Source organism: Caenorhabditis elegans, chromosome I, assembly GCF_000002985.6.
Source record: "Caenorhabditis elegans chromosome I".
In the NCBI taxonomy this organism is placed as follows: Eukaryota; Metazoa; Nematoda; class Chromadorea; order Rhabditida; family Rhabditidae; genus Caenorhabditis; species Caenorhabditis elegans.
Window position 1 is genome coordinate 14182347 of NC_003279.8, and position 26654 is coordinate 14209000.

The 26654-nt window shown below is 40.4% G+C and overlaps 5 protein-coding genes and 1 non-coding gene across 8 annotated transcripts; 3 read left to right on the forward strand and 3 right to left on the reverse strand.

Moving 5' to 3' along the window:
• Window positions 1-248: 248 nt before the first annotated feature.
• Window positions 249-3361, reverse strand: ZK849.1 (PDZ domain-containing protein). The gene is made up of 8 exons (NM_061075.6): window positions 3172-3361; window positions 2487-2678; window positions 2223-2384; window positions 1633-1772; window positions 1460-1580; window positions 1342-1413; window positions 632-724; window positions 249-578 (listed from the first exon to the last, which is right to left on the reverse strand). Exons 1-8 carry the CDS (start codon window positions 3247-3249, stop codon window positions 441-443), a joined length of 996 nt encoding a protein of 331 aa, NP_493476.1. The 5' UTR covers window positions 3250-3361; the 3' UTR covers window positions 249-440.
• gopc-1 (Golgi-associated PDZ and coiled-coil motif-containing protein) lies at window positions 3282-13949 on the reverse strand (the record flags this gene model as incomplete). Of its 3 annotated transcripts, none has more annotated exons than NM_001026706.4 (9): window positions 6451-6621; window positions 5849-5947; window positions 5674-5784; window positions 5307-5627; window positions 5113-5246; window positions 4916-5054; window positions 4339-4503; window positions 4190-4290; window positions 3282-3590 (listed from the first exon to the last, which is right to left on the reverse strand). In NM_001026706.4, the coding sequence occupies exons 1-9, from the start codon at window positions 6547-6549 to the stop codon at window positions 3515-3517; spliced, it is 1245 nt and encodes a 414-aa protein (NP_001021877.2). In that variant the 5' UTR covers window positions 6550-6621. The 3 variants fall into 3 exon arrangements, with proteins under 3 accessions (NP_001021877.2, NP_001021878.2, NP_001122569.1); NM_001026707.5 differs by having other exon boundaries at window positions 3321-3590; window positions 5674-5778; window positions 6451-6708; NM_001129097.5 differs by lacking the exon at window positions 6451-6621 and adding an exon at window positions 13916-13949 and having other exon boundaries at window positions 3515-3590.
• A 2315-nt stretch (window positions 13950-16264) lies between these two features.
• ZK849.6 (NADH dehydrogenase subunit 1) lies at window positions 16265-16790 on the reverse strand. The gene is made up of 3 exons (NM_001026708.2): window positions 16644-16790; window positions 16397-16519; window positions 16265-16344 (listed from the first exon to the last, which is right to left on the reverse strand). Exons 1-3 carry the CDS (start codon window positions 16659-16661, stop codon window positions 16288-16290), a joined length of 198 nt encoding a protein of 65 aa, NP_001021879.1. The 5' UTR covers window positions 16662-16790; the 3' UTR covers window positions 16265-16287.
• An 883-nt stretch (window positions 16791-17673) lies between these two features.
• On the forward strand, window positions 17674-22341 carry best-26 (Bestrophin homolog 26). The gene is made up of 10 exons (NM_061077.4): window positions 17674-17710; window positions 17875-17934; window positions 17996-18120; window positions 18169-18306; window positions 20143-20318; window positions 20367-20473; window positions 20520-20723; window positions 21775-21924; window positions 21970-22118; window positions 22171-22341. The coding sequence occupies exons 2-10, from the start codon at window positions 17875-17877 to the stop codon at window positions 22295-22297; spliced, it is 1236 nt and encodes a 411-aa protein (NP_493478.1). The 5' UTR covers window positions 17674-17710; the 3' UTR covers window positions 22298-22341.
• Window positions 17728-17794, forward strand: ZK849.7. Its single transcript, NR_050728.1, has one exon. It is a non-coding gene; the product is annotated as an Unclassified non-coding RNA ZK849.7 (non-coding RNA).
• A 1029-nt stretch (window positions 22342-23370) lies between the features above and the next one.
• best-25 (Bestrophin homolog 25) lies at window positions 23371-26380 on the forward strand (the record flags this gene model as incomplete). Its single annotated transcript, NM_061078.3, has 9 exons — window positions 23371-23466; window positions 23514-23638; window positions 23688-23825; window positions 24118-24497; window positions 24544-24653; window positions 24704-24901; window positions 25379-25522; window positions 25567-25715; window positions 25767-26380. 9 exons carry the CDS (start codon window positions 23371-23373, stop codon window positions 26233-26235), a joined length of 1809 nt encoding a protein of 602 aa, NP_493479.1. The 3' UTR covers window positions 26236-26380.
• Window positions 26381-26654: the final 274 nt, after the last annotated feature.

Here is a 26654-nt window from a genome sequence, read left to right on the forward strand (position 1 = left end):
ATGTGAAAACAAGAGAAACAAGTTTTCCTATTGAAAATTCAAATTGGTATGTTGCAAATGCGCCCCAATGAGAAAATTGCTAAATTTTCAGGTTTTCACCACCAAATTTGTTGCAGAGTGTTCCCACAACAAAAAAGCAATGAAAAGCAGTGGAGGAAAAGCTCCCAGGAATCAATTCTCCCCGAAAACCTATAAAACTCAAATGAGCCACTTTAATTCCGTCTCATTTGATATCCCTGAGACGTAGACAGCCGCTGATTTTTATTTTTTAAAAAGGTTCAGAGGGGGGTAATCATGAGAAGAACGAAAAAAATTGGCGGCAAAACACAAAAAGAAATAAAAAAAAAATCGAAAAGAGACACACAAACAAGTCTATAAACTGTACGAGAGGGAGAGAATTAGAGAAAAATAAATTTTGCAACCAAAAAAAAAAAGACAATTCAGACATCCTCCCCCGAATCGGCTTTTCCCGAAATTGGTGTGCTAACAAATTTGTGACATTTCCCGTTTGGATGGGCCTCGTGGTACTTGGTCGGGTCGAATTGCGATACAATCAGCGAGATGAAATCCTTGGCGCTCTGGAAATTCAAATTTATATAAGGCTACAAGTGCGCTCTAATGCGAAACTCACCTCATTCTCGAGCATTTCCATAACCTCGGCGTGGGTGGTGGTGTTGGTCACGAAGGTCCCATCGATCGCCAAGATACGGTCGTTCACACGGAGCTGGAAATATGAAGTAGGGGTACTGTAGGGAGAGAGTACTGTAGGGAGAGGGATACTGTAGGGAGGGTGATGTAGGAATAGGGTACTGTTGAGAGAGGATACTGTAGGGAGTGGTACTGTAGGCAGGGGATACTACAGGGAGAGATACTGTAGAGAGCGGTACTGTAGGAAGGGGGTACTGTAGGGAGGGGGCACTGTAGAAATGGGGTACTGTAGGGAGAAAATACCGTAGTAAAGGAGTACTGCAGGGAAGGGCACATTAGGGAAGGGGTACTGTAGGAAGGGGTACTGCAATAAGGATGAACTGCTAAAAGAATACTATAGAGGACTGGTACAGTAGGGAGGCAGTACTGTAGGTAGGGGTACTGCTGGAAGGTTACCGTAGGAAGGGTACTGTAGGCAGGGGTACTGTAGTAAAGGAGTACTGGGGAAGGGGTACTGTAGGGAGGGGTACTGTAGAAGTGGGGTACTGCAGGCAGGGGGTACTGTAGTAAGGGTGTACTGTAGAAACGGGTACTGTAGAGAGAAATAACTGCAGTAAGGGGGTACTGTAGGGAGGGGTACTATAGGAAGGGAAAGGGTACTGTAGGAAAAGGGGTACTGTAGGAGTACTGTACCTGATCATCGTCCGCCATCGACCGCTTCAACTTCCCAGTGACCACGACCGGACGGAACTGATCACAACCTCCCTGAATAATTCCATTTCTTCAAATTTTTTGGCTTTTCGGCACCAACCGTAATCTCGAGCCCAAGCCCCTGATTGATATGCTCTCTCATGAGAATCACGAGCCGCGGAGAGCTCTGCCAATCGTCTCCGTTCTCAAATGCAGCATCACCAAGGTCCGACGAGTTGATCCTGGAAAATTTTTTGATGCTCCAACAAGTTCCCACAGAAATCCATCACCTACCGATTGATGAGCCAAAGCGTGTTGAGACGCAACAAGCGGTTCTCCTTCTCGATCTCGTCCCACAGTTTCGATTTGACGGCCGACTCGATCGTTGCCGCGTTGCGCACCAAATCCATCATCTGTCGCATTGCTGCCAGCTCCTGTAATGAGTCTCATGGGAAAGTGTGGGGAGGGGACATGATCATGTAAAAAATGATGATGCGTAGGGGCCAAAAATCTAGAAAAAAAGTGGGGGAAATGTCATGGTGCATCGACAAAATGTTTAGGCTGAAGCTTTGGCTTGGGTTTTGGCTTAGGCTTAGGCTTAGGCGTAGGCTTAGTATTAGGCTTAGGCTTAGGTTTAGGCTTATGCTAAAGCTTAGGCTGTGATCTAGGCTTACGCTTAGACCAAGGCTTAGGCTTAGGCTTACGCTTATGCCTAGGATTAAGCTCAGGCTTAAGCTTGGATTAAGGCTTAGGTTTGGGTGTAGGCTTTGGCTGAGGTTTAGGCTAGCAAAAAATGTGGCCAAAGTGGAAATCACCAATTTTTGGGTAACCAGAGCTACCTGAACCTCTACCCCACATGGTGCATCGACTAGGTAGAACCGTACCCTTGCGTAGAACCTGGTTGCCATGAGATGCATGACACTCTTCTTGGACACCTCATTGATATGCTTCGCCATCCGCTCGTTACGCCGCTTCTCCACGTTGAGCTTAGCCTCCACAAGACGGTGCTCCTGGATCCTTTCCATATTGTCACCGACTTCTTGTTTCTGAAATATTAAGCGTTGAAGTAGGCAGGTAGGCACGAAAGTGCCTGCCTGCCTAGTACTTGTAGGCACCTAGGTAGGTATAGGCAGGCAACATTCCCTCACCATATCATTGAAAATCTGCCTGGAAGTCGCGTCTCCCTGATGATTCGCGGCCAGCAACAAGTGGAACTGCTGGATGACGTCATCATGGGCTTCAGCTATGGCACGAAGCTCCACGAGCTCCTGGAGACACTCCTCACGCTCCTTGATTGCCAATTTCTTAGCGGATTCTTCACTGGCGGACAAAGTGCAAACCTGGAAAAATAGTTTGTGATAAATTAATAAATTATCGATTTTTCTCGTCATTGCCAAGTTTTCAATAACCGAGAAAAAGGAGTTTTGAAGTAACTATTGGAAACTTTTCAAATTCCCGCCACAGTTTTGTACCGGGATACCGAAAAGTCGATACATTATCGATTTTTTCTAAAATTTTTAAACTACCGCCCGACCGGGATTTTAAAGAAACTTTATACTAAACAAAATTCAAACCGTTTTTCGATATTTCGAGCCGGATAGCTAACAATTTTCACAAAAATCGATGATTTCTTACTGATTTTCAAAGCGAAATTTTTAAATTCCCGCCTGACCACGCCTACTTTTAGTCAGCGGAATATCGGAGTGTCGTTGGAGTGCGACGAAAAATCAATAATTTTTTGAATGACATTTGCCGGAAAACTGACATTTTTCCAAAAAATCAATATTTCTCCCAGAATTTTCAAATTCCCGCCCGACCGGAAGATCATATTACCTGCGTAAAAACATTCGAAATTGCCTTCAAATGGGTAATCCAGTCGTCCTTCTCATCGGAAGCCAGCGCCTTGGACATTGCCGTATTGAAGACAGCAGTAAGACGATTGATTTGTTGACACGTCATTTATTGATTTTTTTGCGGAAGAAAAATCGATAAACTCAAACAATAAAAGATTTTTATGCAAAAAGTTGGAAAAAGCCAAAAAAAAATCCAATGAGTTGGAGGAAATGACGTGGCAATTAGGGGGAGGAGGAAAGTCACGGGAAAATATACAAAAAAAAGTTTTTTTTTTGAAAAAAAAATTAAATAAAACCCGTCAAAAAATTCCACATTTTGGAGGTCACGTGCTGCGTGATTCATCAGAATTGTTGGACGATCGGCTTGACGTGGGCTCTTCCATACTGTAGAGGTTGTAGCTAAAACAAAAATTTAAAAATTTGACTGGGAATTCGAATTTTCTGTTGAAATTTGGCCGAAAATTTGAATTTCCCGTCGAAAAATTAACTAAAAGGTTGAATTTCCTATAGAAAAACGACAAAAAATTGGAATTCCCCGCCGAAAAATTCATTAAAAAGTTGAATTTCCCCCAAAAAATAGGCTGAAAAATTGAATTTCTTGCCGAAAATAGACAGAAAATTTAGAATTTTTTGTCGCAAATTGACTAAAAATTTGAATTTCCTATAGTAAAACGACAAAAAATTTGAATTTTCTATTGAAAAATGACCAAAATTTTGATTTTCCAGTTGAAAAATTAACTAAAAAATTAAATTTCCAGTTAAATGTTAACTGAGAATTTGAATTTCCTCCCTAAAACTGACTTATAACTTGAATTTCTAGCTCAAAATCAATTGGAAATTTAAAAATCCCGCCTAAAATTAACTGGCAATATGAAAATCCCGCCAAAAATTAACAGAAAATCAAAATTTCCAGCTGAAAATCGATTGAATATTTAAATTTCCCGCTAAAAACTAACTGGAAATTCAAATTTCCCGCCGAAAAATTCCCAATAACTCACATAGATCCATCGCTGTGCTCGATCGTCACCGTCCCATCATCATCACTATCCTCATCGGGGCACACAAAGACGAGCTCCAGGTCTAGGTCGCCTTGCTGTACCTGGAATTTGGAGGGGATGTAGGTGGAGGGCCCCTGGCAGCATCTTACCTGCCCACTCAAAATATCCACTGCCTCCTGATGCTTGACAGTCCGAAGATCGTAGCCGTTTACTGAGAGAATCGCGTCGCCCACAAAGACCTGTCCACATCGGTCAGCAGGCTGTCCCGGCTGGATTTCAGATATCACTATGGGTAGAGCGTGTTCGGATCCTCCCTGGAAATGGATTTTAGGATCCAGTAGGATTTTTTAAGATCTTGAAGAACTAGGATCCATCCGGAGCTCCGCAAACTATCTGGAGTAGTTTTGAGCTATGCAGCAGAACTACAAAAGCAGGGGTTGTCAGAGTGTCTCATTTTAGATTGATCTACATTGATCTACAAAAAATGCGGGAAAAGAGACGCAGACTTTTCAACTGACTGGGAGAAAAATTCCCGCATTTTTTGTAGATCAAACCGCAATGGGACAGCCTGACACCACGTGCAAAAGTACCTCATAATCAGATGGCACATTTGGTCTTACGGGAACTGGATCAACTCTCAGATCTTACAGGATCCCGTGGATCCCCAAAGGAACAAGTCTAGTCAATGATCTACTGGCCCAAAACCATCCAAGTCCCCCCACCTACCGTAATAGAAATGCCGAGCCCTTCGTGCGGGTGTTTCGAGAGCACCACTTTCCTGCTCTTTCCCACTCCATTTCGTTTTCGGAGGCTCTTGAAGTTGTGACGAAGTGGCGCCGTTAATCCCTTCGTGTTACCCCGTCCTCTGCAAGAATGGCAAATTGTTCAAGTGGGGAGCGGCCATGGGAAACGTGACCGCCTACCTGCAAGCCCGGATCACTGTCTTGTGCCTGTGGAGGTGAATTTCGGCTTCCAGCTGGTTCCAGAGCCTGTCGTGCTCCACGCCGCGCATGTTTCGTCCCAGGAGCTGGATTTGTTGTATCCGGCCTGCGAGTTCCTGGAAGATTAGGGTATGTAAAGCCTTGAAGCCTTAAAGCCTTAAAGCCCGATGGCCTACCTTATCCAGGTACTTTGCCGCCAGCCTGGCCCCGAAGACCTCAGTCTCCAAGGCCTGAATCGTCCGTTTTGACCGATCACACTCCTTTCTTGCAATTTCCAGCTCACAAACCGTGCTCAAACCCTGTGTAAGCTCTGATCGAAACTGTGTCAGCTGGGTCTCCAGCTTCTTCTTAATCATGTCTGACTCATGCGGCGCCGTCTTGGAATGCAGTTGGCATTGTAATGAGTGAACTTGGATCATCAACTGCTCCACTTCCTTCTCCATGCTCTGTCGAGCGGCGCGGGCTTCCACGACCTCGGCGCGCATTGTTATCATTTCCTGAAAAAATTAACAATCCAACTTTTTTCAGCAAGCCTAAACTCACCTTCTCCTGTTTACTAATTGTGTGCATCATGAACTGACACTTGTGCATCATTTGTGCAAAGCAGGCGCTCAATGACGTCATCTTCTGCCGGCCCTCGTAGGTGATCTCAACCTGGATACGTTAGGATTTTGTGGACCTGGGCTTGATCAGGTGGCCTGAAGTTCTAAGCTCTTACCTGGTCCGAGTCGACTTCTCCTAGCAGGAGATCCAGTGAGACGAATGCTTTGTCGAAGTCTTTCTCCAATGATTCTGTCCATCCTGAGCCACCTTCCATCTGGAAATTTTGAGGTTTTAGGGGTAATCAAGGGGAGGGCAGGGTTCCGATCAAAGTTTGGCTGAGTTGAAAGGATCAAGGATCCCGGCTAGTCATTAGAAAATTTGACGGCTCTGGCTTATATGGCCTAGCTGAGCAAACTGTTGTGAAAAGAGCCCTGATTTGGAATAAGGAATAAGATAAGCTGATCGGACCAAAAATTCGGGCCTAAATGGGCAAATACTTGGATAAATATGATTCAGGCTAAGCTGAAAAGGGCCCGGTCCAGTCAGTTGTCGTTTCAGACTAGGCGGGAAGTTTCAAGGTACCGGGCCTAGTTTAGCTCAACAATGATAGGCTTCATAAGTCTAGGCTAGTCAATGGGAAATCTAATTCGAATTATTGGTTTCCAAGAACGGATGGATCAAGGATCCGGGTTTAGCTAGGCTTGGTAGACTCAAACCAAGAGGATAAAAAAGCCGGGCTTGACTAGGCTTAGAACCTAGAAAGCCCAAATCACTCACCGCAGAAGCTTCACACTCAAAATACTCAGACTCCGGGTCCACCCTAAGCACAGTCTGGGCCTGAAGCCTGGCGCCAGAGCAAGCCGCACAATGGCTCATTTTTTTAGTAAAACACTAGTTTCGGGGTGATGATGATGATGATGATGATGATGATATGTGTGGAGAACTGGGTGTGTGTGTGTGTGTGTTTGTTGGAATAGGGTGGAAAAGAGCCGTCGGGGGACACCGGATAATCCAATTGTCGTTTTCTTCCCGTCTTTTCTAGAGAAAGGCGTCGGGGGGCTCTGTGAGGAATAAGAAGATGCCTCGCTCGTTTTTAAGAAAAAAAATGGGGTGGGAATGGTAGAGAGAGAGAGTGGAAGAGGACGAAGAAAAAGAGAGGAGGGACCCCAATTCCGGGAGCTTCATGTGTGTGTGTGTCAATGGGTATACTTTCACACCAAATCAAAAGTTTTTCGCATTTTTGTTCCCTCTTTGTTGCACAGTTGAAAAGTATACGATAATTACTTTAACTACGAAATTGGGGGTTTTACTCCGACCTATGGGTGTTCTACACTGACCTATAGGTGCTAAGTAGACCTGAATGGTTTTGATCCGACCTAATAGGGTTTTACTTTGACTTAACGGGGTTCTAGTCCGACCTAAGACTTTAGAAATCTACTCCGATCTAGGAGTTCTAGGATCTACTCTAGGCCCTTCCTTGACCTAATGAGATTCTACTTCAACCCAAGGACGCTCTGCTCCGATCCAAAAGAACTTTACTCCGGCCCAAGATTTTAGAAATCTACTCCGATCTAATGTTTTTAGGGTCCTATTCCGATCTAACTTTTGAGGTTCTACTCCGACCTAAGACTTTAGAAATCTACTCCGATCTAGGAGCTCTAGGATCTACACCGGCCTAAAGGGAGCCTACTTTGACCTAATGAAATTTTACTTCAACCCCAAGGGGTTCTCCCTAAACCTAAAAGTTTGAGACTCTGCCCCGGCCTAAAAAACTTTACCCCGACCTGAGATTTTAGAATTCTACTCCGATCTAAGATTTCGAGATTTTACTTTGACCTAAGCGGATTCTACTCCGACCTAAAGTGATACTGTTTTGACCTAAGATTATTCTTTACCGAACTAGGGGGTTATACTCCGCAGAGTCCTTGTCCGACCTATTAGGCTTCTAGTTCGACCTATGGGGTTTCTAGTCCGGCCTGAGAATGTGGAATTTTTACTCCAACCTAAGATGAAGCTACTCCGATCTAACAAGATTTTAAGGTTTTTTTTAAAAGGAATCCACCTTCTTTGAGTTTCTACCCCTTACGACCTAACACGCTATAATTCCACTCGACGATTTTTTGGCACTTCTATTACTAGCCGAACACTAACAAGCGGTAGTAGTTGAAAAGTATCCGATAATTATTATCCCCGCTTCCTTTATATTGACCACTATTCATCTGAACGACTTCCTCTGCATGCTCTCTGCGCAAAGCTAATTCAATTTGGAGTCGCCTTTTTGGAATTGGTTTTTAATGGAGGAAGCTTGATTTTTCCATTTTTTCAACGTCTAATGAGTTGAAAACAAAGTGGGATTTTGGGATTTTGTGCTCATTTGAGAGCCCAAGCTTGCCTAAAAGTATGACGGGACCATCAGAAGGCTGAATTTTTTTTGTACATTATGGTAAATGGAGGCACTATCTGGTTCCGTGGGGTCATGGTGCATTGGATCATGGTATATCCTATCCTGGCTTCTAATCCCAATGCGTTTACAGTCATGTGGGCTTGAACGGGCCTAGCTGAGCTTGGACAAAGTTCCTTGACAGTACGGGTCGACAAGCTTGACAGTCAGAAATTAGGCACTTGTGGGCTACAGGTGCTCGTAATTATTTTGAGAGTTCTGGGCTTCCGGACTTTTACTAGGCTAATCTAAGACAACTGGGCTCTAATCTTCTGGTCAAACAGTTTCCCTTTAGATTTTAAATATCTGGGCTTCTCTACGGTCCCTTTTTATTAGAGCCACAAGCTTACGGGACTTCACTACAAGCCTAGTTAAATTCCAAAGAATATCTGGAACAAAATTCAGCATTCTGGAGCCCGTCGGGCTTGAAATATAATTTTGAAACTTAAAAATAAACTTACATTTGAAATGAAAAGCTCTAAAAATTGAGTATAAGAATAACCGGGCCATGTCGGTGAGCCACTCTGAGAATAACCACCATCCTGGAACATAGTCTCCACTCGAAACTGAGCTTATGAGCAGAGTCGAAAAAGCGGATCAAGAAGTAAGATGAGCCCCCCCCCTTGGCTTGAGCCATGTGAGAAAGGCTAGAGACACAGAAAGAGAGAGAGGTTCGCCAAATCACATTGTCTCCGTGTACGGGGTGCGCCGAAAATTATGTTAAGGAGTCGAAGCAGCGGTGGCGGGGGGAGCGGGAGAGGAAATGTGAAACGCAAAAGTTCCGTTTCGGCTAAACGTGATGATGGCTGAAGATCATCTTCTTCTTTTTTTTTCAACAAGACCATAATTGAAGTTTTCTAGATGTCTTATATTTCGGCTCAATTTGCAAGTTTCAAAAAATACTTTGTTAGTTGTCAGCTGCCTGATAAAACAAAAGACATCAGTGATATATGCACCATGTCTTAAAACAAGGTATTTTGTAAAGTTTTTCAAAAAGCTAAACAGATAAAAGCTTCAAACAGGGACAGCCTTCAATGCATCATGTCCAAAAGTTTTTGCTCATCTTTGATAGCTCATTTGATAGCTCATACATAGATTAACATACATAGATACATAGATTAAAAAATTTTAACACCAAAAATGTAGAAAACTTCTACATAAACTGTTAGGTGCTCCTATGCACACAAGATGTCTTATCCATAGTTTGATCTATTTCCCGCTCGCTCGGCGGTTGTCCTCCCCCTCACTGAGTTACGAAAAATGGTTTTTTTGTTCAAATTGTTAAAAATAATTTTACAACGAATATTTATGTTTTTTTTTTTAATTGAAAGTGTTATAAATTAATTAAATATATAAAGAGTATAGGTTCAGCACTGAATAAATATTGATCACATGTTTTTTTTACAATTTTTGCATGTATAAATCCAAAAATTTATAAAAATCAAATTCCGAAGTATGGTGACCTAGTCTCTGCTTATGGTGCATCGACACCAAATCAACTGACTTTGACAGTCGATATCTCGGCTAATTTTGGTGCTATCAAAAATTCGTCAACTGACAAAAAAATTGATTTTCGGTTTTTCTATGATTCTGTAGTTTAAAATTTTTAAATATCGTACAAACAAGCTGAGAAAAACCCTGTCTAAGTTGATTTCCTAGTTTTAAGAAAATTCTATATCACAATTATTCAATTCTAGACAGAAACAAGTCTAGGTGCTTAGCCTGAGCCTAAACCTAAATGTAAGCCTGACCCTAAGCCTAAGCCTAAGCCTAAGCCTAAGCCTAAGACTAAGTCTAAGCCTAAGCCTACTCGGCATTCAGAGGCAACTTCCTGCAACACTTTGACAACTTCCTGCCAACAACCTGGCAACTTATTTAGTGCCACTAAAATAAGTTGCCAAATTGTTGGCAGGAAGTTGCCACGAAGTTGGCAGGAAGTTGCCCAGGTGTTGTCAGTAAAAATTCTTTTTTTCGTTTTTTTTCAACTGATTATGGTTATTTTTGTATTAAGGGGATCAATAAAATGAATTTAGCATACATACGATTCAACCAGAACAAGGTAAAATTAGAAAAAAAAACGTTACTTTTTGAATTAGTCCAATCGGCTGGATATCAACTTGCACTGTCATGTTTCCCTTTTTCTGCCCTACCAGATCCCGAACCTTCTCCTTGTGACTGTCAGCCCAATTCCTTAACCTCTAAGCTATGCCCGCGCGCAAGATAAAGTAGAATAGAGTTGTTCAAATATGAAATCCAATGGAAACTTGTAAAAAAATGTTGAAGAAAATAGTTTCAAGGAGGTAAACACAGATAAGTAGCTCTGAAATGCCCAACATGTAATTCTAGAACATGGTGATGTAAAGGACTATTGTAAGCAAGTTGATGTAACTGTTCTCAAAGAATAAACAATTTTGCATAGCTCGTTCTATCAAGTCGGGTTTTCTTAACAACATGTTTTACAACATTAATTCAGAAGCCGCGACGACATGAAGTTATCCTACTTCGTTTTTCGTGTAGTATGCGTTCTTATTCCCACTTTGCTTTCATTTTATGATAAGCTACTAATTTTTCTATCACTGTTAGCTTTTTAAAATTCGAAATTCGATAGTTCCACCGCAAAGTTTGAATAAATTCAATTTTGAAGTTCGGCTGTAAAGCACCGATGCTCCGAAATTACGCCAGTGCGTCATGTTTACCGTAAATGTTGCCAAAAAGTTTGGCAGGCTGTTGGCAAGCTGATGCCGAAGTTTGGCAGACTGTTGGCAGACTGTTGCCAAAGCCATGCATGCTACATGCTGGCAGGATGTTGCCAAAATTTGGCAGGAAGTTGGCAAAATATGGCAGGAAGTTGGAAACAAGCAAAACTTGGCAGGAAGTTGCCATAATTTGGCTGGAAGTTGCCTCCAAATGCCGAGTAAGCCTCAGCCAAAACCTGAGTTTTTGCTCATGGCACATCACTAACAAGTATGACGTCATTTATAATTTTTTTAAAGGAAAACAAACCTAAAGTAAACTGAAAAAATATTTTCGGAACGGAAAATCTACTTGGAAAACAGCTCCAAAAATTGGAAAAGACGTACAACGAGTCAATATATTATAGTACCCATCCTTGCCCAATTCCAGAGTGACATATTGGCATATACATACATACATCCCCTCGTCCCTGCCACAACCCATCCATCAATCCAACCCCATTTTTTTCCCAAAGATTTTGGAGCGAGATGCTCCGTGTAAGCTGAGCATGAACAATTAGAAGAAGACGGGGATAGGAAAAGAGCACAATTACGCCCATGGGAGATCATATTTCTGAGGAGGAAAACGGGAAGATTTTGGTTGAAAACTGAAGAAAGTTTAGCATTTTTTTTGGGGTGGCGGAGCCGAAAAAAAACCAAAAAAGTTTTTTTTTTGGAGAAGGAGAAGAAGGTACTTGAGATATGCAAATTAGGTGCCGCCAGACAGATAGGACTTTGTTCATTTGTTACTACGATGCTCCGATATCCCGCTGAACGTTTTTGAAATTTTTGAGTAGCTAGGCCATGCCTGGTTCATGGTACGATGCTCCGAAATTCCGCGGTGTTTCTCAATAAAATTTCATTTAGAATCATCAAAGTTGCTCAAAACTTCAAAACTACAAGAAAATTCCAGCCAGCGGAATAACGGAGTATCGTACTAGGCCACGTCCACTTTTAGTACGATGCTCCGATATTCCGCCAGTAAATTTTAAGAATTTCAAAAAATTAATCAAGTCTAGTGGAATATCGGAGCATCGTACTAAAAGTGGGCGTGGTTTAGTACGATGATCCGAATTCCCGGTAACTGAGAATCTTATTTGTTTAAGGGTTGAGGTACTATTTTTCTATTTTTTTGCAAAAAAACATCATAAATTGCTGATTTTTAACAGTTTTCATGAGCGTAATATCGGAGCATCGTACTAGCCCACGCCCACTTTTAGTACGATGCTCCGATATTCCGCTAGTTAAAATTAACCGAAAATACTGTCAAATTATATTTGAAACACTAAAAGCTCATAAAAACTGGAAGTCTGAAAAAAAAATCAGTTCATCAAAATTCCAGAGCATCATACATCGTAGTGGGCGTGGCTTATTACGATGCTCCAATATTCCGCTCTTAAACAAATCAACTTTGAGCAAAAAATTGGCAATTTTTGTTTGGAAAATGTTCTAAAAAATTTGTAAAGTTGAAAACTGATAAATTTTTGGAATTTATTTTTTTGGAACTCTCCAGCGGAATAACGGAGCATTGTACCAGGTCACGCCCCTTTCTTGGTACAACGCTCAGAAATTCCGCTTGTAGAAAAGTCAATTATTTCATTAATAATTTTTTCAAAACTTTGAGAAAATCTATCAATAAAGTACAACGTTCAAAAATTATCAAAATATAAAAGCATTGTACTAAACCCCGCCCACTACGACGCTCCGAAATTCCACTAGTTGAAAAGCCGCCCAAAAGATAAAAAAAATCCGGAAAAAAGAGCCTGCTTATCGCATTTTTTTTCCTTCAGCGACACCCCTGGAACAACAATACACCAGGGACGGCTGGAGCTCACCAGCCAAACACACGTTTTTGGGGGCGGGGTTGGAAATGTGCCAAAAGTTTTTGGAAAGTTTTTGGCTTTTGCCTAAATCAGACTTCGAACTGAAAAAATACAGCGTGGTGTTGTTTTGGTTAATTGAAAAAAACAACTTTTTGAAAAAATCGGTCGTACTAAGCCACGCCCCTTTTTTGGTACGATGCTCCGAAATTCCGCTGTCGAAATATTGAATATAGATACAAGCTCAGTTGTTTTTGCACTAAGATTCATATATAATTTTTTAAATAAACTCGGCAGTCAGCGGAATACTGGAGCATCGTACTAAGCCACGCCCCTTTTTTGGTACGATGCTCCGAAATTCCGCTACCAAAATGTTCAGTTTTCAAGGTAAAAGGGTCACATTTTTTAAGGCACAAGGTGCACAGTCAAGTGTTAATTAAAATTAATAAAAATTCGAAACTTTCAAATTTTTTCCACAAGCGGAATATCGGAGCAACGTACTAAACAACTCAAGTTTAAAAGCATTTTAAAAGTTGAAGAGTAAATCAACAAAAGGGAGGAATTTCGAAGAAGTCCGTGCTTAATTGTCCGCGGGAGAAGAGGGCTTCCACATCACCAAAATGGGACACAAAAAGGATGGGGTGGGCTCTCGGAGCACAAAGCAAGAAGATATCGAAAAGATGGGGAGGCGTGGGGGGGGGCTCTTCTAAACATTCAAAAGCGACAAGTTTTGGTTATGAAAATGGTCCCGAGAGACTTTGAGAACTCGGAAAACATTGGAAACTGGCTACGGGGATATCGGAGTGTCGTAAGGGGCGTGGCCTAGTACGACACTCCGATGTTCCCAGGTCTAAAATTCGTGAAAAGTAGTGCTATTCACTGTAATTAGATAGATTTTAGTGGAATTTCGATGAAAATTTTGCAGGTTTCTAGATAGCGGAATTTTGGAGTGTCCAACCAAGAAAGGGGCGTGGTTTAGTACGACGCTCCGATATTCCGTTTGTTGAAAATTTGAAAAAAAATTCAAATTTTCAGAAGAGAATTTTACAAAAAAAACGTAAATGGCGCCTCAACCTAAGTCTGAGCCTAAGCCTAAGCCTTAACTTAAGCCTAAGTCTAAGCCTATGCCTAAGCCTAAGCCTAAGCCTGATCCCAAGACTAGGCTTAAGCCTAAGCCTAAACTTAAGCCTATGCCTGAGCCTAAGCCTAAGCCTAAGCTTTTGGGAATATTGGAGCTCCGCCAGACTCACCACAACTTTCCGACATCCGGAGCACATGTGCCTTGTATGAGGTGCTGACATTTGTAATACCTGAAAGAAAATTTATTTAGTACGATGCTCCGATATGCCGGAATATCGGAGCATCGTTGTGAAATGGGTAAGAAATGAAAAAATGAAAAGATTTCTGAAAAAGAAAATCAAAATTCACATTAATCCTAGTTTTACGAGCTTTTTCCCCTTCACATTAGGAATTGCATTTGGGTTCAAGTATCGGAATAACGGAGTATCGTACTAGGCCACGCCCACTTTTAGTACGATGCTCCGATATTTCGCTAGTCCAAATTTACGGAAAAATTAAAAATTGTAAGAAATGTTTGGAGTTTTAAAAAATGTATTAAGATTAACGGAATATCGGAGCATCGTATTAAAAGTGGGCGTGGCTTGGTACGACGCTCCGTTTTCCCGGTAACTGAGAATCTTATTTGTTAAGGGTTGAGGTACTATTGCTCTAACTTTTTGCAATAAAACATCACAATTTGCTGATTTTTAGTAGTTTTGATGAGCAGTATATCGGAGCATTGTACCCGACCACGCCCCTTTTTAGTACGATGCTCTGATATTCCGCTAGTAAAAATTAGCGGAAAATACAGTCAAATTATATTTGAAACTCTATAAGAAAATTGGAAATAAAAAAAAACAGTTCATCGTATTATCGGAGCATCGTACTAAACGTGGGCGTGGCTTAGTACAATGCTCCGAAATGCCGCTGTGGAAAAATGTACAGAAAGAGCAAGTTTTGGTAAAACGTTTTTGAAAAATTACTCAAAATGAGAAAAATTAAGCAAATTTTCCAGTACGATGCTCCGATATTCCGCTTATCAAATCCTACAAATGCCCAATAAAAACAGGAAAAAGCTCCGGAAAATTCACAATTTTCTGGTGTCTCCGGGAGCAGCCACTTGTTATGCGGAAGAGGAGCAGTAAAAGAAAAGGAAGAAGAAGAAGACACTTGTGTCTGTCCGCCCGTTTTTTTTTTCTAGAACCTTCGGTTGGGCTTCTCCGGTGTGCGTGACTTGCTCCTCCTGAAAATTTTTCAAAAAATGGATGTATTTTTTTTCTTTTTACTCCAAAATTTTCCCGTTCTCAAGAGCTCTTAACTCAAATTTTCGGCTTCTCGGGGTCTCAAAAGTGACAAAAAGTGTTGATGGAGGTGGTGACCCCCACTAAGCACTTGATCCCGCCGGTGGCTTAGCATGGGGGCAGGGAATTGTAATTTTCTGACTGGAATATAGAGTTTCTTTGGGAAAATGCTGAAAATTTTCAGGTTCCTACGAGTTTCAATAATCCCCAAAAATTTCAGTGCGTTAAAGTTAAGTTGAACAAAGTTACAGCTTGCTGAAGTTCTTGGCATGCAACGCGGTCGCGTCGCGGTTCAATTTTTATTTTTATGCAAAAATAATTTAAACATAGTACTGAATTAGTTCGTTAAATTTCAGGTTTTTAGATGCACTTCTACTGAAGTAATGGTCACTTGAAGTTTTACGGGTGCGTCGCGGTCGCGTCGCGGCTCACGGAAAAATACACGTCGCCATAACTCGAAAACCAAGAACTGTGCAGCTTTAAAAATTTCAGATTGTGCTTCTTATTCGATTTTCGATGTTCTCCAAGTTTTTAACTAGAATCCAATAAAAAAATTTTGGTGCGTCGCGTGTCGCGTCGCGGTTCAATTCAGAGTTCCAGCAGCCATAACTTGGATGCTAACAACGGTAAATCTCTGAAACTTTCAGATTGAGTCTTCTACCTAATATCCTTCATTTGCCCAAACTAGATCCTCCTACTTTCTCCGGTGCGGTGCGGCCGCGTCGCGGTTCAATTTTTTTCAAAATGTGTTATACTTCATGTATGTATATACTCCAGAAAAAAAGACATGGTGTGTTTGCGTTGATCTAATTAGAAAACTGGAAGAGCCGGCGCAGGCGAAATTTGATTAACAGTAGAGAGAGGGGGTTTTGTGGAAAACATACAACCGGAATTCCAGGGTCCGAAATTTGTTTTTGAAAGGAAACATTTTGAGTCTGTATTCTTGGAAGAGTAAATTCGCGACCGCAACGCGGAAGAATTTAAAATTTAAATACTTTAAATATGAAAGTCCTAGCTCTGTAAAATCACCTGCAAAAATTTCAGGCTTCTAGCTCAAATATGAAGCAAGTTATGGCAATTTGAAAAAATGAAACTAGCCGCGATGCGACTGCGACGCGCCCGCGACGCGACCGCTCCGCACACACCTAATTGTTAATTGCATGTTAGAATAAAATCATCGGAAGACTATGAAATTTTCGGTGCATACAAAAAAACAAACATATAAACAGACAAAATAACATTTGAGTACAAAACTTCATTTTCTAGCGAACTCTGAGGGCTGGGTTGTTGTACGGCTTCTCCCCACAGTACATGAATGGCTGAAATTTAAAAAAAACTTTTTTTTTCTGAAAAAAATCTGAAATTTCATACCTGTTTCGCAGATCCCTTTGGAATCATACACGGCTTCACGACAAAGAGCAAAAATGCGGAGAAGACTCCGAGATACCAGCAAAGAATGATCGGAGAGGCCAAATAGTCGAACCAAGCGAGCTTCTGAAAATAGAAAATTGAATTTTTGGGGGGCTTTGGAGCATATTTGTAGCATTTTTAGCACATTTTTAGGTGAAAAATCAAGTTTTTCAGCTTTAAAACTGGAAATCTGAATCAAAACACTTACTTGATTGGAATACACCATGGTTTACCGGATTCGATTTTTTGCCTCGAAAAGTGAAAAATGGAAGGAATGAATGAAAAATCGATATTTGAAGTATTGATTTTTGATTGATTAATTTGAAGAAAAACTTCCAAATTTCAAAACTTCAAAAAAGTTATCACGTAATGAAAAAATTTAAACACTTTTTTAAAATTATTTTTTTTTCAAAATTCCGTATCTTTTTCAATTGTTTAGATGTAAAGCTAATTTTAGGCTTAAAACTTGCATTAAAGCTTTAGCAATAACTGAATAAATTTTGCCATTTACTACTTAAAAACCTACAGTATCCCATGGGTTTTCGTGGCGGGACTCGAAAAATATTTAAAAAATTCTTGAAAATGTTTGAAATTACATTGCATTTGTAGTTTTTTAGATTTTTGAGAGATTTTAAGTTCAAAATGGGTAGAAAATCATTGTTAATTTGATACAGAATTTTTTAAAATTAAATCTCAAAAATCTACAGTACCCCATGAGTTTTCGTGGCGGGACCCAACATTTTTTTTTGAAAATGTTTGAAATTGTATAACTGTTTAAAGTTTTTTATATTTTAAAGAGATTTTTAGTTCAAAATGTTTAGAAAATTATTGTTAATTTGTTGCAAAATTTTAAAAATCAAACCTATAAAATCTACAGTACCCCATGAGTTTTCGTGGCGGAACGCAAGTTTTCAATATTTGCAAAATTTCAAAAATTAAAAGCTTCATAATTTTGTCAATTTTCAAGTTTTTGGACTGATTTTGTTTTACAGTATGTTTCAAATACTGATTAGCATATTTGTAAAATATGATCCGCATATGTGCAATACCTACAGTACCCCATGAGTTTTCGTGGCGGGACCCACAATTTTCCAAAAAATAAAAACTCGATTTTCACGCGAAATTTCAAATTTCAAAAAAATTTTAAGTTTTAAATTTTAAAACTTTCCACGTGAGTTTATTTTTATATTTGGAACTTTTGACGTTGCAAACTTTGAAAAACGTTTTAAAATCGATAAATCAAACATTCCTCAACTAACCTTTCTGTTGGAAAATGTGAGTTTAGCGGCTGTCAACTTTAAAGGCGCATACCTTAGAAACTGGAAGAGATATCAAAAAGTTGTCAACTAGCAAAATGTAAAACAAATAATTTGCTACATTTTATTAATTGACAACTTTTTGATATCTCAATTTTTGGCAAAGTTACCGCTCTTTTTCAGATGACTGTTCCATATTATCGAGATGTTCCAACTGGAAATGCTCTACGCAATTTTTTCAAAGTAGGTTAACAGTTTTAGACAAAAATGTTATTAATGTTTACTTAAAGTTTAAAAAATTCAGATTATGCTCAAAAGGAAAGGAAATTTATTTACAGCGATTTTTAAAGAGTTATGTTTGTTTCTTGGCTTGTATTTTTTATTTATGGTGATCTATCGACTTGTTTTACCAAAGAGCGGAGGTCAACGGTAAGTGATTTCGCTGGAAAAACTCTTTAAAATGTAGCTTTTTTTCAGTGAAATCAGAAAAATTGTCGAAAACTTGCTGTCCCATCAGGAATTTACGATACCCTTGGAGTTTTTGCTTGGTTTCTTCGTTTCTAGTGTGGTGGATCGGTGGAGAAAGTCGCTGGACAGTTTAGCATATATTGAGAGGTAAATTGCGGCATTCTTGAAACCTTTGTAATTCCACTGAAAGCTAAGTTACTAAAAAGTTGTCAACTTGTGAAATGTAGAGCGAACAATTTTCTACGTTTTGTCAGTTGATAACTTTTTGTATCCTTTCTGCGCGGAGTTATTGGGGTTTAAAGATGGAACACTCTCCAGCACACAGTGATATTGCGGTTTAACTTCAAGCCTCCATAACTTTGCAGTGAATAGTAATATCAAAAAGTTGTTAACTAACAAAATGTAGAGCGGAAAATTTTCTACATTTTGTCAGTTGATAACTTTTTGGTATTTTTATTCTACGCGGAGTTATTAGGGTTTGAAAAAAGAGTACACTCCTGCCCACTGTGATGTCCACAGTGATATTGCGGCTCAACTTTAAACCTTCATAACTCTGCACTGAATGACATTATCAAAAATTGTTAATTATTAAAATGTAGAGCGTAAAATTGTCTACATTTTGTTAGTTAGTAACTTTTTAATATCTACATTTTGCGCGGAGTTATTGGGGTTTGAGAATAGGGCACACTTCTGCCCACTGTGATGAATACTGAGAATGAGTTTAAACTTCCAACCTCCATATCTTTGCAGTAAATAGTAATATCAAAAAATTGATAATTAACACAATGTAGAACGTAAAATTTGCTACATTAAATTAGTTGGTAACTTTTTGATATCTTCTTTTGCGCGGAGTTGTTGAGGTTCGAAGATTGGACACTATCCTGCTCATCGTGATGGCCACGGTTCAACTTCAAACCTCCATAACTTTGCAGTGAATATCATTGCTAGAAAATTAATTGCTAGCAAATTGTAGAGCGTAAAATGCTCTACATTGTGTTAGTTAACAACTTGTTTCTAACTGTACTCCGGACAAAGTTACAGGTGTTTAAAACTGGCTCCCTCCACCGGTGATGAATTTAGTGTGGTGGCGGGAGAATGCGCTTCATCTCCCCCTTTTCTACACTCGGGCTGTCCCAATACAATTTGATCTATAAAAATCGCGGGAATTTTTCTCCCAGAAAAATGTGACGTCAGCGCACTCTTACAAGGGAAGTCTTTGAGGGGGTCCGTAGATTTGGGGTTCTCATGCTAAAATTCCTACAGAAGAGTGTTAGTTATGATTTCTCCAAAAAAATTTAGCTGCCTGATAAGATTTAAGCTTTGGTTCGATTCCTTCTATTTTTGAAATATTTTTGTAAGTTGAATAAAGTTGTAAAACAACTCATTCAAACATTGTTGATCAAGAAATTTTGAGCAAAAATGAAAAAAATAAAAATTTCCAAAAGTGCGGACAATGATTCTAGGTTCCCGAATAAGAATAAAATCACTTTAAAAATGCGCAAAAATGTTTGAATGAGTTGTTTTACAACTTTATTCAACTTACAAAAATATTTCAAAAATGGAAGGAATCGAACCAAAGCTTAAATCTTATCAGACGCGCGCACTCCCAACTCGGCCACCGAGGACATTTTACAACTCAATGTGGTGGGTGTCACATTTTCGGTGGTCACGCAAGCTGAGATTTGCGTGGATTGCATGGTAAGACAGTGGATTTCAATGGTGTTTTTAACTGAAATTTCAAAACGTCATAACTTTGCTGAAACTTGACTTGGGCAGCTAAATTTTTTGGAGAAATCATAACTAACACTCTTCTGTAGGAATTTTAGCATGAGAACCCCAAATCTACGGACCCCCTCAAAGACTTCCCTTGTTAGCCATGCAAAATCAGTTGAGAAGTCTGCGTCTAAATTCCCGCAATTATCGTAGATCAAAACAAAATGGGACACTCTGGCATCCACGTGCACTCTTACTTCTATCTTTCAGTTGTGCCCACGCCGTTGTCATAGGTTTTCCACCCAATTCCAATGGCTCCGACAAAAACTTACTGATCCGCCGTACGATCATCAGATACCTAGTGGTCTCCCAGATCTTGTTGTACCGTGAGATCTCGCTGAAAGTGAGGAGGAGATTCAAGAAGTTGACGATACTGGGAAAAGCTAGTAGGTTTTTTTTTCAATTTCGAAAGTCTCAATGATCTACAATTTCAGAACTTCTGAATCAGAATGAGATTGATAAACTGAATAAGTTGGAGTGTAAGCACTATGACATCTACTTTCTGCCAATCAGTTGGGCTCTTTCCCTTATCGAGGACAAAGTAAGTTAGCCTTAATCAGAATTTTTATATTCATATTCATTTTCAGATTGATAAAGAGAATCTGGCGAACGAGTTCACAATCCTGTGGGGTCAAATCAAGGAGTGGCAGACAAAGCTCTCACTTTTGCGGAACTGCGACTACATCCCGATTCCGTTGGCGTACCCGCAGGCTGTGTTCCTAGCCGTTCGTTGTTACTTTGCAGTGTGTGTGTTCACAAGACAGCACTTGGATAGATATGATTCGAAGATGGTTAGTCACTGTTAAAAAACTACCAAAAATGTGTGAAAAACTATCAAAATGTAGATCAAAAAAATAGTCTACATTTTATTAGTTGACCACTTTTTGATAGGTAGTTGCTCCGCAGAGTTTCTGGGGTTTGAAGTTGCAAGTGTCACGCCACTGCATTCCTTCCTCTCCCAACTTCAAACCCCTGTAACTCTGCAGTGGGTGAAGATAGCAAAAAATTGCCAACTATCAAAATGAAAAACAAAAAATTTGCTACATTTTGTTAGTTGAAAACTTTTCGATATCTCTTCTCTTCGCAGAGTTGCAGGGGTTTGAAGTTGGAAGTGTCACCCCACTGCATTCCTTTACCTCTCAACTTCAAACCCCTGTAACTCTGCAGTGAGTGAAGCTATCAAAAATAAAATGTAGAGAAAATTTTTTCTCTACATGTTATCAATTGACAATATTTTTCTAATCTAACTCTCCGCAGAGTTGCAAGAGTTTAAAGTTGAAACAACCCAGATTCTGCACACTCCCTCTCCCATTTCTCCCCTCTCCAAACTTTAAACCCCTGTAACTTTGCAGTGAGTAAAGATATTAACAAATTGCCAACTAACAAAATGAAAAACAAAAAATTGTCTACATTTTGTTAGTTGAAAATTTTTTGATAGCTCACTTTTCCGCAGAGCGCCAGGGGTTTGAAGCGGAAAAGGTCCCACACAAAAGAAAAAAGAAAGAGTTTAGGGGAGTGGAAACGGCAGACATAGCCTGCGTCTCTTTCATTCTCTTTCTACTTTTTTTTCTATTCCTTATTTTAGTATCGGTTCTCGCTATCAGTCAAAAATGTTAGAGATCGTGTGGTGAGGGGAGACGCAGCGCACTCTCCTCGTCTGCGCCCTCTCCTGCCACCACATTCTCTCCTCTCTCAACTTTAAACCCCTGTAGCTTTGCAGTGAGCAAAGCTATCAAAAAAATTGTCAACTACTGAAATATAGAGAGAAACGTGTTCTACATATTTATAGTTGACAATTTTTTCTAACCCGACTCTCCGCAGAGATATTTAAGTTTTTTATAGCACACCTGGATAACTTTCTTCCCAGTGCTCACAACATTCCAATACATTTTCATGATGGGCTGGATGAAGGTCGCCGAAATCCTGCTCAACCCAATGGGAGAAGACGAAGACGATTTTGAGCTGAACTTTATCATTGATAACAATCTTAAAGTGAGTAATTTTTTTCGTTTCAGAAAAAATTATACAAATTTACAGAATGGATTGGATATTGTGAGTGGATTATGTGGAAACCATAGGAAACTTGCAGAACATGAAATTGAAAATGATTGTCGTCCATATTATCAAACCAATGAACAAGATCGTAAAAAGAATCGTGCACCGCCGGAATCCTTGAAGAACGTGGAGTAAGCGTATTACCCGTTAAAATTCTAGATTTTATATTAAAAAAATTTCCAGGTTCAAATCATTCACAATGGAAAAGGCTTCTAAGGACTCGCCAATGGTTGTGAAATCGGAATCTGTTTGTTGCCTACGCCGGAGATTCAATAGCAGTGCAAAAAAGCACCATGATTCAAAAGTCTAGATTTTACTTGTTTTCGGTTTAAGTAAATAAAGTGTTTTATGGAGGCCTGAAATGGACAAAAAAACGTATTCTAGATGTGTTATCTAAACTTTGATCTATGCGGCATGTCTGCAGATACAGTGTGTCCTACGTTCTTCCCGCTTGCTCGGTTGTACTCCCTGTGAAGGAGGTGGTTGTAAATGAGAACGTATGTGAAAGAAAAAATTTTTTCAACTAATGAAATGTAGGAAATGTCCTGCTTAACATTTTGTTAGTTTACAACTTTTTTCTAGCCAGATTCCCCGCTAAGTTACATGGGCTTGAAGTTAGGGTAGTGAGTCTCCCTCTCTAGGGCTTGCAAACTTTGAACCCGCATATCTCTACGGGGAGCAAGATAGAAAAATTATTAAAACTATAAAAATGTAGGAAATTTTATGCTTAATATTTTGGTGATGCTCAACTTTTTCCTAGTCAGATTCCCCGCAAAGTTAAATGAGCTTGAAGTTAGGGTAGTGTGTCTCCCGCTACTGCCACATTCTCTAGAGCTCCAAAACTTTAAAGGCTTATATCTTTGCTAGCAAGCAGGCTAGAACAAATTTTTCAACTACAAAAATGTAGGAAATTTTTTGCTTAACATTTTGATAATGCTCAACTTTTTTCTAGCCCCATTCCCTGCCGAGATACATAGGCTTGAAGTTGAGTGCGGAGAAATTTTCAATTTTTTGAAATTTTTCTTTTCACGTTTCTTCACTAATTTTTTCTTAATTCAGAGAAGTTTTTCAAAGAAATCACTACACGTGAATCCGTGGCACTCGTGGCAAATAAAGCATCAATAAAGGAGTTGGCATATTGGTAAATCAATTATTCCTCAGTTTTGTGTAACGTTCAAAAAGTGAGTTTTGGCTTTTCAGTGCTTTTTCGGGAGATCTCTCCGTGGGGGTTTGTAGCTGGAGAGCATTAACTTCAAACCCCTATAACTCTGAAACTAGTATAGCTAGAAAGAAGTTGTAAACTCAAAAAATATTCTTTGTGAAATTTTACACATTATATTAGTTTAAAACTTTTTTCTAGCTCTTCTCTCTGCGGAGTTATAAATGCACAAAGTACATATAATATATTCAAGAATTTTTCAGATGACAGTAACATATAATCGTGCAGTGTCAACAGAGTCGATTCACAATTTTGTATCGGTATGTGATTTCAGAAAAAAAAATAGTGAAATAATGGTTATTCGCAGATTATGAGCTATTGGCATGGATCGCTCGTGAAATCAATTTGGAAAGAATACGCTATTTGGATTGTTCTATATCATTTGATACTTTTCATATACAGAGTTGTGATGCCAATATTTGGTTGGGCCGAGTAAGCGATTTGTCGTTATATCAATATAAAAATACCGCATTTTTTGCAGTTATTGCAAAAAAGTTATTGAGAATTGGACGCCTCATCAGGACATGACTATTCCATTGGAGTTCCTGCTCGGTTTCTTCGTTACCACTGTCATCGATCGGTGGAGGAAGGCGTTCCAGAATATTCCGTACATTGAAATGTAAGTTATATGGTAATAGAAAACGTAATGTTCAGAAAGTTTGCTACATTCGGTTAGTTTTCAACTTTTTGATAGCTCTACTCACTGCAGAGTTACAGAGATTTGAAGTTGAGAAAGTAGAGAGCATGGTGGTGTGGAGAGTGAGCTGCGTCTCCAACTATAACTCTTCAGGTAGTTGAGCTATCAAAAACTGGCCACCTAACAAAATGTTGCACATTTTCTGTAGATCACTTTGCTAGTAGACAATTTTCTGCTAGCTCATCCAGTTTTTGAAATATTTGTGATTTTCCAGCTGTGCTTTCGCCGTCGCAGCAGCTATTCCGGGACGCATAAGAATTATCAACAAAAAGCAAAACGAAGTGAGAGCCCCAGGAGGACAAGATCTCCGAGATGTTCCCGCCGTTGAAGTAAATCATCCGGTGCAAAGAGGCCCAGAAGCTCCCGCAGCAGCTCTTCCGATGCCCGGAGCTCCAGAGCGTCCTGCTGTAGCTCTTCCGATGCCCGGAGCTCCAGAGGGTCCTGCAGCAATACAACAACCCTCAGTGGATGTCAAGCTCACAGCCCGACGTACAATCATCAGATACCTCGTTCTCTCGCAAATTTTGCTGTTCCGCGAGATTTCGACCAAAGTGAAGAAAAGATTCGTCGATTTGAAGTGCCTTGTGGATTCCAGTAAGTTTGAAAAAAAAAATTACGTTATCGTAAATTGGTTTTTCAGAATTTCTAACCGATGAGGAGTTGAAAATTCTATCAAAAGAGGTGAAGTGTGATCACTATGACAGCTACTTCTTGCCGATCAACTGGGCTTTTTCGATTCTTCAGGAGCACGTGAGTTTGCATGCCTGCCTGCCTGCCTACATGGACTATTTCATTTTCAGAAAGTGAAGTCAAACCCTGAATTTATAAATGCATGGAATGTGATCAGAGATTGGCAAGTGAAGCTGTCACTTTTGCGAAACGGGGACTTCATTCCGATTCCACTGGCATACCCGCAAGCCGTGTTTCTAGCTATCCGATTCTACTTCCTGGTCTGTCTGTTCACAAGACAGCACCTCGATATGGATGATAAAAAATCGGTTGGTTTTTTTTTTAAGTTTTGGCAAATTGCCAAGAGTAGGGCTCCCATGAGGCGCGAAATGCGGGCCTCACGCCGATGCCGCGCGCTGCTCTGCTTGTGCAATGAAGTGCGAAGAGGTAGCTATTTGGAGCGGCCGACACGTTCGGGGTTCCGCAGCTTGGCGTGAAATGAGTAGCTTGGTGTGTGCGCAACGTAGTGCGAAGAGGCACGTGGTGTCAGATTGTCCGATTACGGCTTGATCTAAAAAATGCGGGAATTTTTCCCCTCCGCATTTTTTTGTAGATCTACGTAGATCAAGCCGAAATGAGACACTCTGGCACCACGTGAAGAGGTAATTGTTTGGAAGCGGCCGACACGTTCGGGGTTCTGCGCCGAACTATATATTCGGATACATGCGGCTTGAGTGAAACCTTGAGGCCGGCGCGGCGACCTCATGGGTGCCCTAGCCAACAGACAGTATAATTTTCTGCTTCAGATTGATTACTATTTCCCACTGATGACGTCATTGCAATTCATCTTCATTGTGGGATGGATGAAAGTCGCCGAAATCCTGCTGAATCCGATGGGTGAAGATGACGATGATTTTGAGTTGAACAACATTATCGATAAGAATCTCTACGTAAGAGTTTTGTGTTTTCTCACATGAATATGAAAATTGTTCAGATTGGACTGGCGATTGTGGATACAGAGTGTGGAAAACATCCGGAAATTGTGAAGGATACAATTGGCAAAGACTGCCTTCCATTCTATCCACAAAACGATGATGATAATGAGAGGAATCGCGCACTTGTCGGCTCGACGAAGAATATCAAGTGAGTTTGATACTTCTATGAAAGTTTGAAAGTTTGAAAGTCTCGATTTAGTTTGTCTGGACGATCTGACACCCCAGCCGCTTCACCTTCGGTGTTCTATGTCAATATCAATGTCAAGGTCGAGAACCCTACCCCAGTCATTGTCGATGGCGCCCGACCTCCTCCATCTCCACCAGCTCTTCCGCCAGCGCTTCCAAATCCAAATGAACCACCTCCACCTCCACCTCCGGCTGAAGCTCTCCGTGCTGACCAACCTCGTCATTCTCTGATTCATGAAGTGGGCGCCCAAGCTGATCCGGCCGAGGCTAATGGTGCCCAAGCTCTCTCACCCGTGCTTCCAAATCCAAATGAACGTGCTGACGAACATGGTCATTCTCCGGTCATTGACAATGAGGCCCAACCTAGTCCACCTCCGGCCGAGGCCAATCGTGCTCCGATTCCAAATCAACAACCCCAGGTCAATGGTAACGCCGCCCCAGCTTCTCCACGTCAGGCCAAGGTTCCTGACGACCCACATTAACAACCTGTCTTTCCAAATCCCTAGAACCGTTCGGCTACAAAATCTACTCCTGCGTCCAATCTATCAACTTCTACTTGCACTTTCAAAAAATAAACCATTTTTATTAATCACAAGCTGTAGTAAATAAAGTTTTATGTTTGTTTAACCTTTTTGAATAAAAAATTCTCAGTTAGCATCGCAAACTTCAGAAAATTTGCTACATTTTGTCAGTTGTAAACTTTTTTCTATCTCTCCTCCCCGCAGACTTATAGAAGTTGTTCACCCCTGAAGTTGAGCCACCCTGGCAAGACAGAGGAAGTGTGGCGGCGGGGAGAGTGTAGAGAGAGAGAGTGCGCTGCGTCTCCCCCTCTCACATGCTCTCTTGCGCGAATAGTTTCAAAGGCTTGTAACTCGCTAGGCAGAGGAGCTAGAAAAAAGTT

Coding starts and splice junctions, on each gene's coding strand:
- ZK849.6 (NM_001026708.2), bottom strand. Junction 16,345..16,396: donor CAAAGGGATCTGCGAAACAG/GTATGAAATTTC, acceptor TTTAAATTTCAG/CCATTCATGTACTGTGGGGA.
- ZK849.1 (NM_061075.6), bottom strand. CDS start 3,249: ATGTCCAAGGCGCTGGCTTCCGATGAGAAGGACGACTGGATTACCCAT. Junction 2,679..3,171: donor TTTCGAATGTTTTTACGCAG/GTAATATGATCT, acceptor CTATTTTTCCAG/GTTTGCACTTTGTCCGCCAG. Junction 2,385..2,486: donor GGCAGATTTTCAATGATATG/GTGAGGGAATGT, acceptor TTAATATTTCAG/AAACAAGAAGTCGGTGACAA.
- best-26 (NM_061077.4), top strand. CDS start 17,875: ATGACTGTTCCATATTATCGAGATGTTCCAACTGGAAATGCTCTACGC. Junction 18,121..18,168: donor CCAAAGAGCGGAGGTCAACG/GTAAGTGATTTC, acceptor GCTTTTTTTCAG/TGAAATCAGAAAAATTGTCG. Junction 22,119..22,170: donor GAATCCTTGAAGAACGTGGA/GTAAGCGTATTA, acceptor AAAAATTTCCAG/GTTCAAATCATTCACAATGG.